This window comes from Onychostoma macrolepis, chromosome 12 (genome assembly GCF_012432095.1).
Source record: "Onychostoma macrolepis isolate SWU-2019 chromosome 12, ASM1243209v1, whole genome shotgun sequence".
Classification (NCBI taxonomy): Eukaryota; Metazoa; Chordata; class Actinopteri; order Cypriniformes; family Cyprinidae; genus Onychostoma; species Onychostoma macrolepis.
This window is the reverse complement of record NC_081166.1, coordinates 4,545,309-4,560,077: the sequence shown is the minus strand read 5'-3', so window position 1 is coordinate 4,560,077 and position 14,769 is coordinate 4,545,309. Positions and strand designations below refer to the sequence as shown.

At 34.7% G+C, this 14,769-nt stretch overlaps 1 protein-coding gene across 2 annotated transcripts in view; it reads left to right on the top strand.

Annotated features, from left to right (window-relative positions):
- Positions 1-14,769, top strand: part of tcerg1l (transcription elongation regulator 1 like) — a 120,970-nt gene that overhangs the window by 93,053 nt on the left and 13,148 nt on the right. For both annotated transcript variants that reach the window (XM_058793926.1, XM_058793927.1), the window contains exons 6-8: positions 5,182-5,307; positions 11,251-11,333; positions 12,418-12,506. In XM_058793926.1, the coding sequence (XP_058649909.1) occupies positions 5,182-5,307; positions 11,251-11,333; positions 12,418-12,506 (298 nt within the window). The remainder of the gene's footprint in view (positions 1-5,181; positions 5,308-11,250; positions 11,334-12,417; positions 12,507-14,769) is intronic.

Below are 14,769 nucleotides of genomic sequence, written 5' to 3'. Positions count from 1 at the left end.
GAGGTAAGTCATGTCAATAAACAGCCTACAAACATGAGAAACACTATCAGTTGATGTTTAGATGGTTTCCAAGTTTACCAATAGCCCATCAGTGCCCAAATGGGAAGTTGGTATTGTTTATCCATTGTGTGTGTTAGCTGCCAAACAAACTTATGTGTATATACTGTATGTATATAATTAAATAAAGCTTATTAAATAAAGCTATTTACAGGCATAGTTCATTGTTAGTTCATATTAACTAATGCGTGAACTAATGCATTAGAATATGAATAAGTTAACATGAGCAAAGATTAAGTAATGCTGAACAGATACGTTGTTCATTTTTAGTTCGTTTTATCTAATGGATTAACCACAACGTTAACTAGTTAATCTGTTAATGTAAAGAGATGCATTAGTAAATGTGTAAGTAAACATTAGCAAAACATTAAGTAATCCTGAACATTCGAGTTGTTTACTGTTAGTTCATGTTAACTAATGCATTAACTAATACAACCTTATTGTGAATTGTTACCAATATTTCACAATACTATATTTTTAAATGCAGCCTTGGTGAGCAAAATAAACTTATTTTTATTTGTAAATATATATAGGGTTAGGGATAGGGTTTATGAAAATTGTGTGCACTGTGGGAAATTTTGTCTCTGCTCATGTTTATTATTGTGTTGCTGACTTGTTCACTCATTTACTATCACTACACTGAAGAAAGAATGGGAGAAAATTACTATATTTGCTCACAGCTCCAGACAAAATTTCAGTTTACACAAGATTTTTGGGTCCTGGATGATGAAAATACTTTGAGTAATACTTTGATTTCAAGACGCTTGTGGTTTTAGGTCAGGTCTGTACACCTTTTTTTTTTTTTTTTTTCCTGTAGTATAGTAGTTAAATAGATTTCAGACAGATATTGCCATAAAAAAATACAATTACTGCCTGAAATCTGAAAGTGATTGTTATGATTAATGTGTAAATGAAATGCTACAAATGAATTGTTTTTCAGTAAATTTCATAACATGATGATTATTTAACTTGACTTACAATAATATAATGCATGGTTTTCCCCTTATAACTTCTGAGTCAAATTTGTTCATTCACTTTCAGGATTATTAGTTAGCTCCTTCATGGTGGTGATCTTGTTTAAAAGGGCTGGTGATGTGATAAAAGGTCCATAAAAATTGACCAGCTACCTGGCTCTGAATGAATATAATCAGAAGTTACAGAAGCGTGTCTGATGGTAAGGCCAGCAAATCGTCTCGGTGAGCACGGTGAGCAGATACGATCAGGTAAAGGGCTTCAGTCAAGGTCCAGTGTCAGCAGCAGCAATACATTCTCATTCATAATGAAGAGGCTGTTCTGCTTCCCAAATAAATAAACATTTATTATTCTCTCGGTCGCATGAGCATGACAGGAATTGTAAATTGATACAAATTACTGAGATACACAATGGGTGCATTACAGTTCACCTCTTTCTTTATGACAAATGCATCTAATAAAAGACGTGGTCTGCTCGTAAATAGACTATGCTAATATTTTGAAATGTATACACAAACCTGTGTGTAACTCATAGACTGGGATTTCTGGAAGCCGGCATTGCAGCATATCTTTGCTGCAATATGCTGAATGCTTTTCACACGTTATTTTGGCAGTCACTCACAGCATGGATGAGACTACCTGTACTTTTCTTCTTTCTGAAAGTACCTTTTGTAAGAAGATATTCTCAGACAGTTGCATAAAGAATCGCAGAATCTCACAAGATGGGTTATTAGGATCTCTTCTTATAAGCTGTTCAATTGATGGGTTATTTATTTATTCACTTCGAATAATCAGCTATTGTTTTTGTGTGGTTAAACAAAAAACATAAATCACTACATCTATGAATAGTAGGAAGGGAGGAAATATTTTGACTTTAGAATATTTAGAACTTAGTAAGCTGCCTACACATGCATTTTATTGCTTAATGTTGCCTTAAAAAAATATTTTCTTTAAGCACGTACTAAAATAGAATTGTAAGTATTTTTGAGGAGAGGTCATTCCCATAATGCAAAGCAGTGGTTATGTAATTATTTTTTTTAGGAAACCCCAGAAGTTAGTTTCACCCTGATATCCTCAACAAAAAGCCAACATGATTTGTGCATTGGCTTTTGGATTATTCCAGAAAAGAAGCTCTGTGACCAATAAAAGTTTTGAAGCCTAAATACAATCGCCAGAAATATACAATGAAACATTGGCTATAAACAAACTACTCCATGGTCAAATGACTTCAGCATCACCACCATTAACCTTTTTTTTTTTTAAATGTGCAAGTTGGAAAGTTTGAGTTGGAAAAGTTTGCAAGACTGCAAGTATTCAGCCAGTATTCCCATTCGGCCAAACCTTCCTTTTTCAAGACGTTGGGTATTACTGGTGTATTTAATATCCTGGAATAAAACATGAACCATAGACCTTATTTCAAGCATTTAACCAAATCCCCATTCAGATCCTCCATTGACTTTGGGACAGTGTAACTGGAACGGCAAAAATGCCACCATAACTCATTTCCGGGTTCCAGAATGCATTCTGGCAGCACAAACATATTTTTTTTACAAGACTACAAATGTATCTAAGGTCATTCAACACAGTTGTGCCCACTATTTGTGTGAGCTGTGTATTTTTATGCATCATTAGCTTAGCAACATGCTTATGCCAAACTCTATTTGGAATCAATTATGAGTCGAGTCTCCCAGAATTGCTGCCTATGTAGAACGCTCAAAATCGGTCATTCGTGAGGTGTAATTTCTGTTTGAATGCTGCCTATACAGGCTGTAGTCTTAGATCAGCCAAAAACATTAGGCTAAAACCCCAAACCAAATAACCAACAGTGAGCAGCATTATGCACAGTTTTAGACCTTGCGTCTTAACTTCAGACATTCACCACGCATCACGTCGACTGTAAAGGTCTCCTCTGTCTCTCACCCCTAGCAACCATTTGTCTCATACAGGTCATTCCAAAAGCTTCCACTGCCACTGTCTGATGCCTTCATAACAACAGATTACAGATAATGTCCTCTTGTCACCCTCTATCCCATCAGTCCTGACATCAAAACACATCAAAGTCTCTTAACCTTCCCAAGAGTAATATCAACCGATCGACCCTGTTTTGATTCGCTCAGTTCAGGGCGAAGATGTGTTTATACAGGATGCCTTTAGACCTTTATGAGCAAATTCATCCTTTTTTTTCCCTCAAAGCAAGAAGAAAAAACGGTGTTAAAAGGGACAGCTCTTTCAAAAATGAAAATTGAGATCGTTTGCTCAAGCTCATGTCGTAATTTAGCCATGGGAAAAGCAGTACTAGAGCAGAGGCAGCGAAACGCTACACTCTTGTTGTTGATTTTGGTAGCTTTAATCAGTTTTCAGGTTTTTGATCATGCGCTTTTAATTATTTAATGTCTAAGCTGGAAGACATCTTTTTACTGAGGCCCGCGTGGCTGTTCTCATTAAACGATCTCATCTTTTTATACGTAAGACAAGCAGCTAATTCAAGATTGATGAGATATGTGTGAGACGCGTCCTCAAAGAGTGCGGGCCTCACAACATATGAAACTTTGAGTGAAATAAATGAAAACTAATGCCCAGTAACCTAGAGACAAGCCAGATATCATGAGGTGTAGTAATGGTCTATATCTGCCCAAGGTTATCAATCCAGCATCTGCGTGTGTGTGTGTGTCTTCCAGATTTGAAAGTAATAGCAAGAACAGCCGTATTGTTTCAGAGAACAGATGCAAATCATGAGTTCATGCATCATTAAATGCTTTAATGAGCAGATCTCATCATCTCCCTCTTCATTTAACTCCCATAATGCACAATACATCTTTTCAAAAAAGTAACTGACAGGACAGGACACAATAGTGACTGAGGTTCCAGAGTCAGAAATAATAACAAATGCAATGATTTATCTTCTAACTTATTTAAAACTAGATTTTGAGGAGAACTTGCCAAACAATGCATCATTTCATATGGATAATTAATGAAAATAAATACATTTCTATTTGAATTTACCTGATTTAGATGAGCTTTCATTGTTTCATTTTCAGAATATTACTCACATTTATTAATAAAAACCACACTAGTATCTCAATTGTACTAAAATAACACTTTCTATGACTGTATTATTGCAAAATGATTTTCTTTTTAGTATAATTTCTAATATCATTTAACGTCATTTTTATTTTGTGGCTTAAAAGGACAACAGCAGAAAGAGAAAGGGCAATGTCATTTATAATCCAGAAAGCTTGATAACTTCAACCGTTTTTGTGAAGCAGAACATCACAAATGCTTTAAAAATGCATCTGCTTTCTGTGCTCGTGGAAATGGCACATACATATTCAACCTGACAATCTGTCAACCCCTCTGGATTTCAGCAATGCCCAGCCCAGAGCTGAAGCCAAATGTAATTAACCTTTATGAACAAGCAGAGTCTGTTGAGCAGAATTCGGACAGACGCTAGAAAATTAAAGGTTAAATATGGCCCGGTTGATGAGAAAAAGCCTCGAGCCTCTTCCAACATTTTCAGTGTTTAACCATTCAGACGAACTTTTGATTGAAGCTTTGATCAGTTTAATAAGTTTAGAGAGGAAAATGAAATGCTCTTTTGATTCCCAATGATGAAAGCAACATTTATGTCGATCTAGGGAATTATTTTGCTGATTGTCCTCCTGTAGGTTTGTTTATGCGGGTTTGAGATTTGGGAATTTAATCCATAGCCTTATTGGCTTGTGGAAAATGGATAGCCAGACTGATTTGTAATGCATAATGTTTGTGTATTTTGCAGTGTGTCCTTGGCATCATCTCTAATAGCATTACTTTTCACAGTTTGTCACAGTTAACAAGAAAGAACATGGTTTAATGCAATCCCTGCTGTAAAAAAAATAAAAAAATAAAATAAATAAAAGCTTATTTCAGCTGGTCCAGTTTTTTGGGGATTTTTATATATATATATATATATATATATATATATATATATATATATATATATATATATATATATATATATATATATATTATTATTTTTTTTTTTTTTTTTCTAATATGGTTAGGGCTATGCAAACGAGTTAGGGTTTACCAATCTGTTTAATATTTCTCTCTCAGTAGGTCTCTGTGCTTCATACATAGTAAAATTTTCTTCCATGTTCTCTTTGTGGTATACAGGAACACGGAGCAGCTGGGAAGGCTTGCTGGGACCCATCCTGCCATCTCAGATCACTGCAGTAACATCACTCACTTCTCCTGGATTGACCCTACTTACTGGAAACTGGAAGAAGCAACGATCAACAAGTGAGATAACACACATCATATAATACAATCTTACGTAGCGATCTCAAAATTGCTTTTGCAGTGTATGCCAGTGTTATTTCATTCATAGGTATTTGTACACTACCATTCAAGGTTTAGGGTCAAATCCTGAAAAAAAAAAAAAAATCATGGTTTCCACAAAAATATTAAACAACAACACTGTTTTAAACATGAATGATATTAAGAAATTGTCCCTGAGTAGCAGATCATAGAATGATTTCCATAGGATCATGTGACACTGAAGACGGGAGTAAATTTCTGGAGTATCACAGGATTAAATTAAATTTTATAATATTTTAAATTGTACTATAATAATAATTCAGCATATTGCAGTTTTTACTGTATTTTTGATCAAACAAATGCAGCCTTGGTGTATGTGTATATTTTATTTAGAAGTACCTATGCAAAGAAATGAGATCATCTGGTTGAGAAGCAAGTTTTAAACATTATTCTTCCTGTTCATTATTAATGGACAGAGCCATCATCAAGTTATATTTGTTTAGAATAAAGATCGACGACTTTGATTTTTTTTTTTTTTTTTTTTTCTTGAAAGCATCATTTTTATTCCAGTCCAGGCCATTTTTATTTAATAGCGTTATTATTTTGCCATCTCTGAAGTGAGGAATTGTTTTCAAAATTGCATCAATTTTTGTTATTTATTCGACAAGTTTATTGAAAAAATACCAACCTGCAGGCACTTCTAAAGGAGGCTTTAATTAAAGTACAGCTGCTATATAGCCTTTCACATTTATTACTGATAAGGCAGAAAGAGGTCATAGAGAAAATGATGAAAAGTATTCTTCACTTACTTTTCCAGTCATCGTGAAGTTCATAGCATTTTATACAAGATAGATCTGAGTCTGCACACTCTCGTTAAACAGATTTAACTTGTCCAGCCATGTTCAACCATCATATTCCTTCCTTCTACATTATGGTGTAGTCAAGGCCGGCGGAAGCTCAACTGCCGCTCTAGGCAAAACCCTGCTGTGCCACTTCACTCTCATAATTAAATACGATTTTAAAGATGCATGTGAAAGACTGGAGAATTTGTTTGATACAACTGCATTAAAATAAAAGCAGACACGGGCATGTTTTCTGATTATAAATTTTTTTCCCCCTACTGCAAAGAAAATGAAATAAAATAAATAAATAAATAAATAACCACTAGTATAGCTGCAAATGCAAATTGCGTGTACAAGCTTGAAGTGGCCATGGGAAGATTTGGGAGAATTCCCGGTGAGCAGCTCAAAACAGCTGGGGTGCACAGCTATTCGTAGTCAGGGCTTCATCTAAACAAACCCGGTCCGGATCCGGCACCTCCGAATTCCGATCATCTCATTTGGCGGATCCCCTTCCTCCAATGAAAGAGGTTTGTGTCAGGGTTATTACAGTTTTGCATTTTCAAATTTGTTTTTATTTTAATATTGCTTTCAATTTTCGCTATAAATTTCATTGTTTTTTTTTAATATAATTTGGTTAATTTTAGTTTAGTTTTTATTTTGTGAACAGTTTTCTAGCCTATAGTTTTTATACAGTTTAGTTTCCGTTTTAATTTTAGTTTTAGTAATTAAAGTTTAGCAGAATTGACAGAACACTTCCAGAGCCAGACCAAAGACATCTTAATTTAATTATTTTTATTGACGCAAACCACTAGCAACACAAAATTAAAGCATGCTGAGATTGATTAGAAAACGATTATTTATTTTTGATTATTATTTTATTTAGTTGCTGTTGGTTTTGTTTTGTTTTAGTTTTTCATTTATTTTGCCATTTTTTTTAAATGCTTTCTTTCTTTCTTGCCTAAATGCCTTTATTGTAATACAACATATTTTACCGTTTAGACATGTATATAACATTTCTTACATTTAAACTCATTTAACAAGCATTTTAGAAGTAAAAATATAACATTTCATAGTTGCAAAAAGACCGATGCGGCTCGTTTAGGTGACTTGGTTTGCTTTGCATAAAATAACATGGTTTACTGTTTTATAGATTAAATTAAACAAATCTATATTTGACTAAACTGAGAACTGCTCTCACCCGAAGAGAATGCAAAATATCTGCATGCACTCATTGCAAACGCAAATGCTGGGTTGTTGCGACTGTCCTATCCCAGGAGCTGGGTTACACAAAAACTACCCAAACACTAAAAAAATGTTGCATATAATGTATATGTGCACACTATAAAAGCAACTGATACAAGCTGGTAATCACTTAAGTGGGTCAACCAAGTGATTGCGCAAATGTTCCCTTATTTACCTCTCCATCCTCTGCATGCCGGTGTTGTGCCCATTTTCGACTCCCTGCCAAATTATTACCCCCTCTCGTTGAAATCGCTACCCGAAAGCCTAGGATTAGGGGAACCCCACCCCTAATCCTAACCCCTCCCCCACATCTAGCCCTAAACCTACCAGTACTAGGGGGGTAGTAATCTGGCAGGGGTCAGAATTCAGCACAACACCGGATCTGTCACCCCACTTTATTCCACAAATTAAACACTGTATAGCCTTATAAATATGATAAAGGCTAAATATGTAGTACTCTACTTGGCTAAAGCAAAACAAAACACAGTTTGGATGTACGCAGGCCTATTTGATACATAACATTACACTTGTGTTATCTAATATCTATGTCTCCCCAGTTCTTTCTCTCTCACACACACACATTAGGCTATAATCTTACCTTTCAGAAGCGGGTTTCTGGCTTTAAAACTCATCAGACATCACCAGCAGCAAAAGTGATTCATGTCTGGATAGTTTTATTCATTTTGATGACATTTATGAATGTACATTAGGATGTTTTGCATGTAGTGTAGCCAATTGACGCCGCTCAGGTGGGGGCGGCGCGGGAGCGGCATTACTATGAAGCAAAGTTAATTTAGATTTAGAATAACTAAGGGGTGATGCCTTGTTGATATGAGTGCAATAATTCCAAACGAATGCCCAAAAGACCTGCCCTGACTGTGCTACCACCCTAGGAGGCTGCCTAGTTCGCCTAAATGCACGCACCGGCCCTGGATGTAGTTCTACATTCCCTGTGTGACATATTTTGGACAGCAGCCTTGTGTTTAGCACAGCATAAACAGCTTGATTCAACTAGTCGCCACACAGATATTCTTCGCCATTGTCTTCCATCTATGTAAGACCTCAGAGTGGAAGCATGCCATGGAAGTGTCTGCACTGACAGAAACAGATGAATGGTTTGTGTAGGCGTGGATGAGAGGTTTCCCATCAATGCTTCCAGCTCTGTGATGATGACTGATATAAATCAAACAGAATCTTCATTCAGCCTTTATTGCCAAGCAGTTTCTTGGTGTAATACTATGGGGCCAGAACAGTTTCATCCAAGTTTAATCAGGATTTGTCAGTGCTAGTTGTTTTATATAAGTAATCTATCACTTGCTGTTCCCCTCATGCCCTCTTTAACTGTATACATATTCTCCTGTTCAAAAATGTGAGCTTTTTTGAAGAAGAGGAAGAAAAAGAAGAACCTGGATCAAGTTTGTTGACACACTTTGGTATCGGCTTGTCTGAAAGTTGAAATTAGCATTTAAAAGCTTGAAGTTTAGAGGTTGTTCTTAGTCTGAAAATGCCAGACAGGTCAATTAAAATTCAGATACTACTTCAGACCCTATTAGACCTCACCAGACCACAAAACCACAAAAAAAACACTTGACCTTTAAAAGACCTAGCTGCTAGGAGTTTCTTAAGTTTTATTATTATTATTATTTATTTTTACCATGATTCAACATGTTGGTTGATATTTTAGCAAAGTTTGGTAGCATAGAATGTTTTGTCATTTTGTTAACATGTTAGCATGTTTTAGCACATTTTTGGCATGTTTTAGCAAATTGTTCACATTTTTAACATGTTCTATCACACTGCTAGCATGTTTCCAGCATGAGTTAACATGTTGCTAGAGTGTTTTAACAAGTTGCTAGTATAGCACTTTATATAATCTTTTTTACCATATTTTAACAAGTTGCTAGCATTTTGTAACACATTGTTTGCATGTTTTAACAAATCATTTTTTAACGAGTCATTTTTGAACACGTTCTAACACAATTGTTAGCATGTTTCCAGCATGATCTAACACGTTTAACCTGTTGTAGCAAGCTGCTAGCATGTTTTAACAAGTTGGTAACATGTTTTAGTTCTTGCTAGCATGTTTTAACATACAATGAATGTAGATGGTAGTTTACAGTGCTAAGAAGCAAGTCTATATGACTGGTGCACTATATTCAAGTCCTCTGATGTTATTTGGCTACTTTGTGTGAGGAAAGACTGAAATGTATATTCAAGTTAACCACTTGTATTTCCTGTCAGAATTAACTGTTTACATGCCTCATGTTTAACTTTACAGTATATGTAGGATCAAGGCAACCTTTAGCAAACCTCTGAGCAAGAGCTTTTCTCCCTGACGTTTCTTTGTTGTTTTATCCAAAGCTGCTGAATTCAGTATGCAGCCTGTTTGAGTTTAATTTCATGCAGGACAAAAGATCAAGCAGTGCATTTGATTTCCACTCCACCTTATGCTTGCCACATCTAATTTCATTCCTTTCCATGGAGATAAAGTGAAAATTATTTTGGGCTAGACTGAGTTTGAGTGTGTTCAAACTATTTAAAGTGACTGACTGCGTAGTGCATTATGGTTTCTACCATTACTGGCAGACTCAGTGTGTTGTTTTCTTATTGATTCGCCTGCCAGCTTTTAGGTGGTTGTTATTAGAAGGTTTTACTCTTATCAATTGATGTTCAGAATGTGTTGCAATGTCTTTTGATAACTTTTTGATGTTGCTTGTAATGTGATTTTTTTACAGTACATTATTGATCTTCTGAATGTTCTGTCAATATTCATAAAGAGCAAATGGCATTTCATTGTTTGTACTCAATACGCTGTGTATCTGTTTGGGAAAAAATGATGTACAAACAATTTTCACTCAGAAATTGCTAGTAAATATCACAATTCATTACAAAGAAATGGCAAGTAACACACTGAATTAAACACAAAATGTTAGAAGTAGAAAGACTGAAATAGTATTTTCTTGTAAAATGTACTGTTTTGTTTCCAACTTCCAACTAACAGTCAGGGTCAGTAGATTTTCAGTGTTTTGAAAGACGTGTCTTCTGCTCACCAAGGCAACATTCATTTGTTCAAAAATATAGTTAAATCAGTATCGTTAAGTGTTATTACGTTAAAATAACTGATTTCTATTTTAATATAATTTAAAGAGTAATTTATTTCTGTGACGCAAAGTTGAATTTTCAGCATCATTACTCCAGTCTTCAGTGTCACATGATCCCTCAGAAATCATTCTAATATGCTGATACTTTTAAATGTTAAATTCAAGCTGTTTATACAGTATGTCTGATCTGAAATATTATTTAAACTTAAAATAACTGCTTTCTATTTTATTTTAAAATATAATTTATTCATGTGATTTCAAAGCTAAATTTTCCGAATAATAATGCGACAGAAACTGTGATACATCTTTTTCAGGATTTTTTGATTAATAGAAAGTAAAATATTACACACGCATCATCCATATTAAGTTACAAACAAAAGCATTTTCACTAGTGGTATCAGAAAGCTGAGAAATAGTAGTCAAGCAGTGCAGAATACTGTCATTTACACATATCAGCATACTTATAACTGAACACATATATTAATTTATGCAAATTAAGACACCCCTCTTTCCTTGATGATTGCTCTGCTTAAAATAGAAGACAAAATAAAATAGCTCTCGGTATAAACTGATCTGCAGTGTTTTCATTATGGGAATTCATTGATTAATTTGATTCCACAACCATTTGATTAGTAGATGAAGTAAATATGGGAATGCACTATTGATGAGGCGCAGATTTTTTTAAGAAACAATGTGGATTTTGGCATCAGTGTGTATTGAGCATTTATCTCTGTCCTCAGATAAGATTTTGGAATTGAAGAAGCCATCCTGCACAGACGCCTTAGTGCTCCGCCATGATCCAAACCCAGAGGCTAAAGCTGAGGTTTGTAATCCTTAACATTCTCTCATTAGCAGTATTTGATTCTTAAAACCATTTTATAGGCAACATCAACATAATTTCCATTGTCATACTGTTCATTCGTTGCCAGACCTTGGTCCTTGTGAAAATTGTTTCGGATTGTCTTAGAGGCAGAAAGAATATTGAACTGATTTGTGGAAAAGGTCAGACTGTGGGCACAATCAGATCTGGAGTCCAATTAAGATTGAGTTAATAATCGCTTTTGTTGAAGAGCGCTGTACCACAGTGTCCCCATAGGTGACGGCTTTTAAAATCTTCTCAGCCGGATTAATTAGCGAAATTCCCCCAGAACGGTAATTCATTTGACCGTAAAGAGTGTGCAAGCCTGCTGCCCGACCTTATGCCGAGAATCAGAAATCTGCATCGTTCGGTCATGCAGGGACTGGATAATTGGATGTTTTCTGAATGTATGTTCAAGGCTGAACACATCTACATAATTTATCAGGTTGATAATCAACACTATATTTTATTATTAGCCTTGTAACCTGTGTTTGGGGTGAGATAATTGAGGTTCACTTTGCCTGCATGATTACAGAGTAGAAAAAATATATGCACCGTTTTAAAGCCTCGCTTTTGGTTTCCAAACCAAACCGAGTGATTTGATTTCAGGTGTGATTTGAAATTATCTGCATATACATAAAAATATGATACTCAAATAAGTATGAAAATACATACATCTTACAAGTATTGACTAAAATAATCCATTTTTGATTATTAGAATTGTTTAATACTGAATCATTATTGAATCTTAAATTTTGGGATTGCCCATGTACTGTTTTTTTTTTTTCTTTTTTCATTAAATTGTTCTATTATCAGTATTATTTTAGCATTATTTATAATGTTTATATATATATATTTATTAAATTTTTTTTAAGTTTTAGTAATTTTTTTTTCGTATTCATTTTTATATATTTTTATTTAATATTTCAGTTTTAGTTATTTAATATTTAAAATTTATATATACATTTACATATATATTTAAATATGTCAAGCTGACGTATCCTTTTTGTGTGTGTGTGTGTGTGTGTGTGTATGTATTTGTGTGCAGGATGGGCCTTTTAAAGTCAGTATGGACGAGGACAGCTCACTTAAAGACAAGCGGCCAGTTGCATCTACGCCTATACCTGGATCACCATGGTAACTACCCGTTTTGTCTGCGCAAATATGATTGTATGGCTCGCCATCAATTTGATGCATCTTTATTGCTAATAAATGACTCTCTGCATGCAAGATAATGACCAATCGATCGTGTTCTCGCAGTTGTCTCTGTGTCAACCTACACTTTCAAATGCCACTGTTGTAAGTGCGCTGTTTTCTTCTGTGTTTTGGAATGCTTTAATAGCCAATTTGTTCTTCTATAGTGACATAAAGATGTTTGTTTTATCTCCTCTCGTTCTGTCATAAATGTCAGCAGCTTTAGCACCATTTAAATCATGCATGCCGCTTTATAACTGTTTGATGACAGTAATACATGCTTGAATAAAATACAGCAGTGCACATGGCAAACCTCCAGCGCTAAACAGATGCACTGACACCCAATCGAAAACCTGCATTTGGAAGACGTGTTATGCAAGACTTCCATTTTTCTCTGCCAAAGCAGTGTGGGCTTTCCTTCACTGCAAACAAACACTCTCACACACATTTTTGAAGCCCAGCAGGCATCATGGCTTATCGCTTTCAGCTTTTGTTGACTCACACAAACTGGCTTCACTGTTAAATGCATTTAACATGTGGTTGATGACACCAGAACTGGAGCTGTTGTGTGATTATCCAGATATGGACGTTGGTCAGATTCCTGTGTTAAAAACCCATTTTAGAATGTAACCCAAAGGAAAGCAAATATGAGATCTCTTTAGTGTTTCAAATGTGTCAAAAATGAGATTGAATGAATGATAAACTGAGATTATTGCTTAAGTCTTTAACTTGTCAGATATTTCTTTTATCTATAGTTCAAGAAGAGACCTCAATAATGTCTCAAGCTATATCAGGACATATAATTTGATTTAAACGTTCTCATTTTATGCAAATTGCACAGGGAACCTCGTTACATTACAAGAAATATTGATTTAAAAAAATAAAGTAACAGCTATTTTGCAATAAAATAAGAGGCTAATAAAATAAGAGCCATTTGTTTGTGAACAAGATTAAACTGGCGGTGCTGTATGTTTTTGATTCACTTTAAGGAACCGATTCATAAGAGTCATTTGCTCATGAACGGGATTACACTGGAGGTGCTGTTTGTATTGACCGTGAGTTATTCTGTTCTGCACGGGTTGTACTATGTTTTTTTTTGCTTTAAAAGTACCGCTTCATAAGAGCAATCACAAATCGAACTATACTGGTTTCACTGTTGTAGGGTAAACGTACCTATTAAGCTCACCAAAATCTACATTGAGACATTTTTTTAGTGCACAAGATATTGGTTTCAGTACAAAAAGTTATGTTAAAAAAAATATTAATCTCTCACACAAAAATATTTAATTTTATTTTAAATGACAAAAGCATTTCAATTAAGATGTACTTCATTAAATTCAAAAAGTCTGGCTGTGCTTAATGGGTACATTTTTGTACCCTTTAAGCACACCCGTTCCCATTTTAGCTCACATCATGTTTTATTAAAAATTCTTGTTTATTTTAAGGATTTTTTGCATTCTTTTTTTTTTTTATCAACTTTTGATTTATTTTTAAATACAACATCATAACATCCATTCAAAACAACAGACATATAATCAATAATTTAAAAGTCCAGTCAAAAAGGAGAGAGAGAGAGGGAGGAAAAAACAAAACAAAAAAAAAACAAGTCATTCCTTTATATAATCGAGTATGTTAAAGAAAAAACCCTGCCAAGCATCAATAGAAGAGGGCTTGGCCCCATTAATTTGCGCTGTTGTACATTCACAAGTCACTATTTTCAGGAGACTATAGATCCAGTATGTTTTTGCACACATGTGCGGTGTAAACCAATTCTTTATTAGTGTCTTCTTCGCAGCTGTAAAACCAGCAAACAACATTCTCTTTTGTATGAAGCTTATACAGAGACCAGAATCATCATGAAGAAGACACAAACTTGGGTTAGCAAATCAATCAACTTGTATTAAGGAGGATAAAACCAGGTTTGCATGTGTCCATAGATTAATGACAGGACACTAATGATAGGACACTCCCAAAACATATGAAGAAAAGTACCTGATGATGCAGTATTACATATATGGCAGTTAAAATTTGGTTGTAGTTTCATTTTGAATTCTCTATGAATGACTTTGAAGTGAATAAGACAATGAGCCAAGTTTTTAGATGTTAAGCTGAGGTTAGACCACACTTTCTCCCAGTCGACAGATAAATTAAGGTCAGATAATTCCCGACTCCAAATAGATTTAATAGAAATAGGTTTTGCAATGCA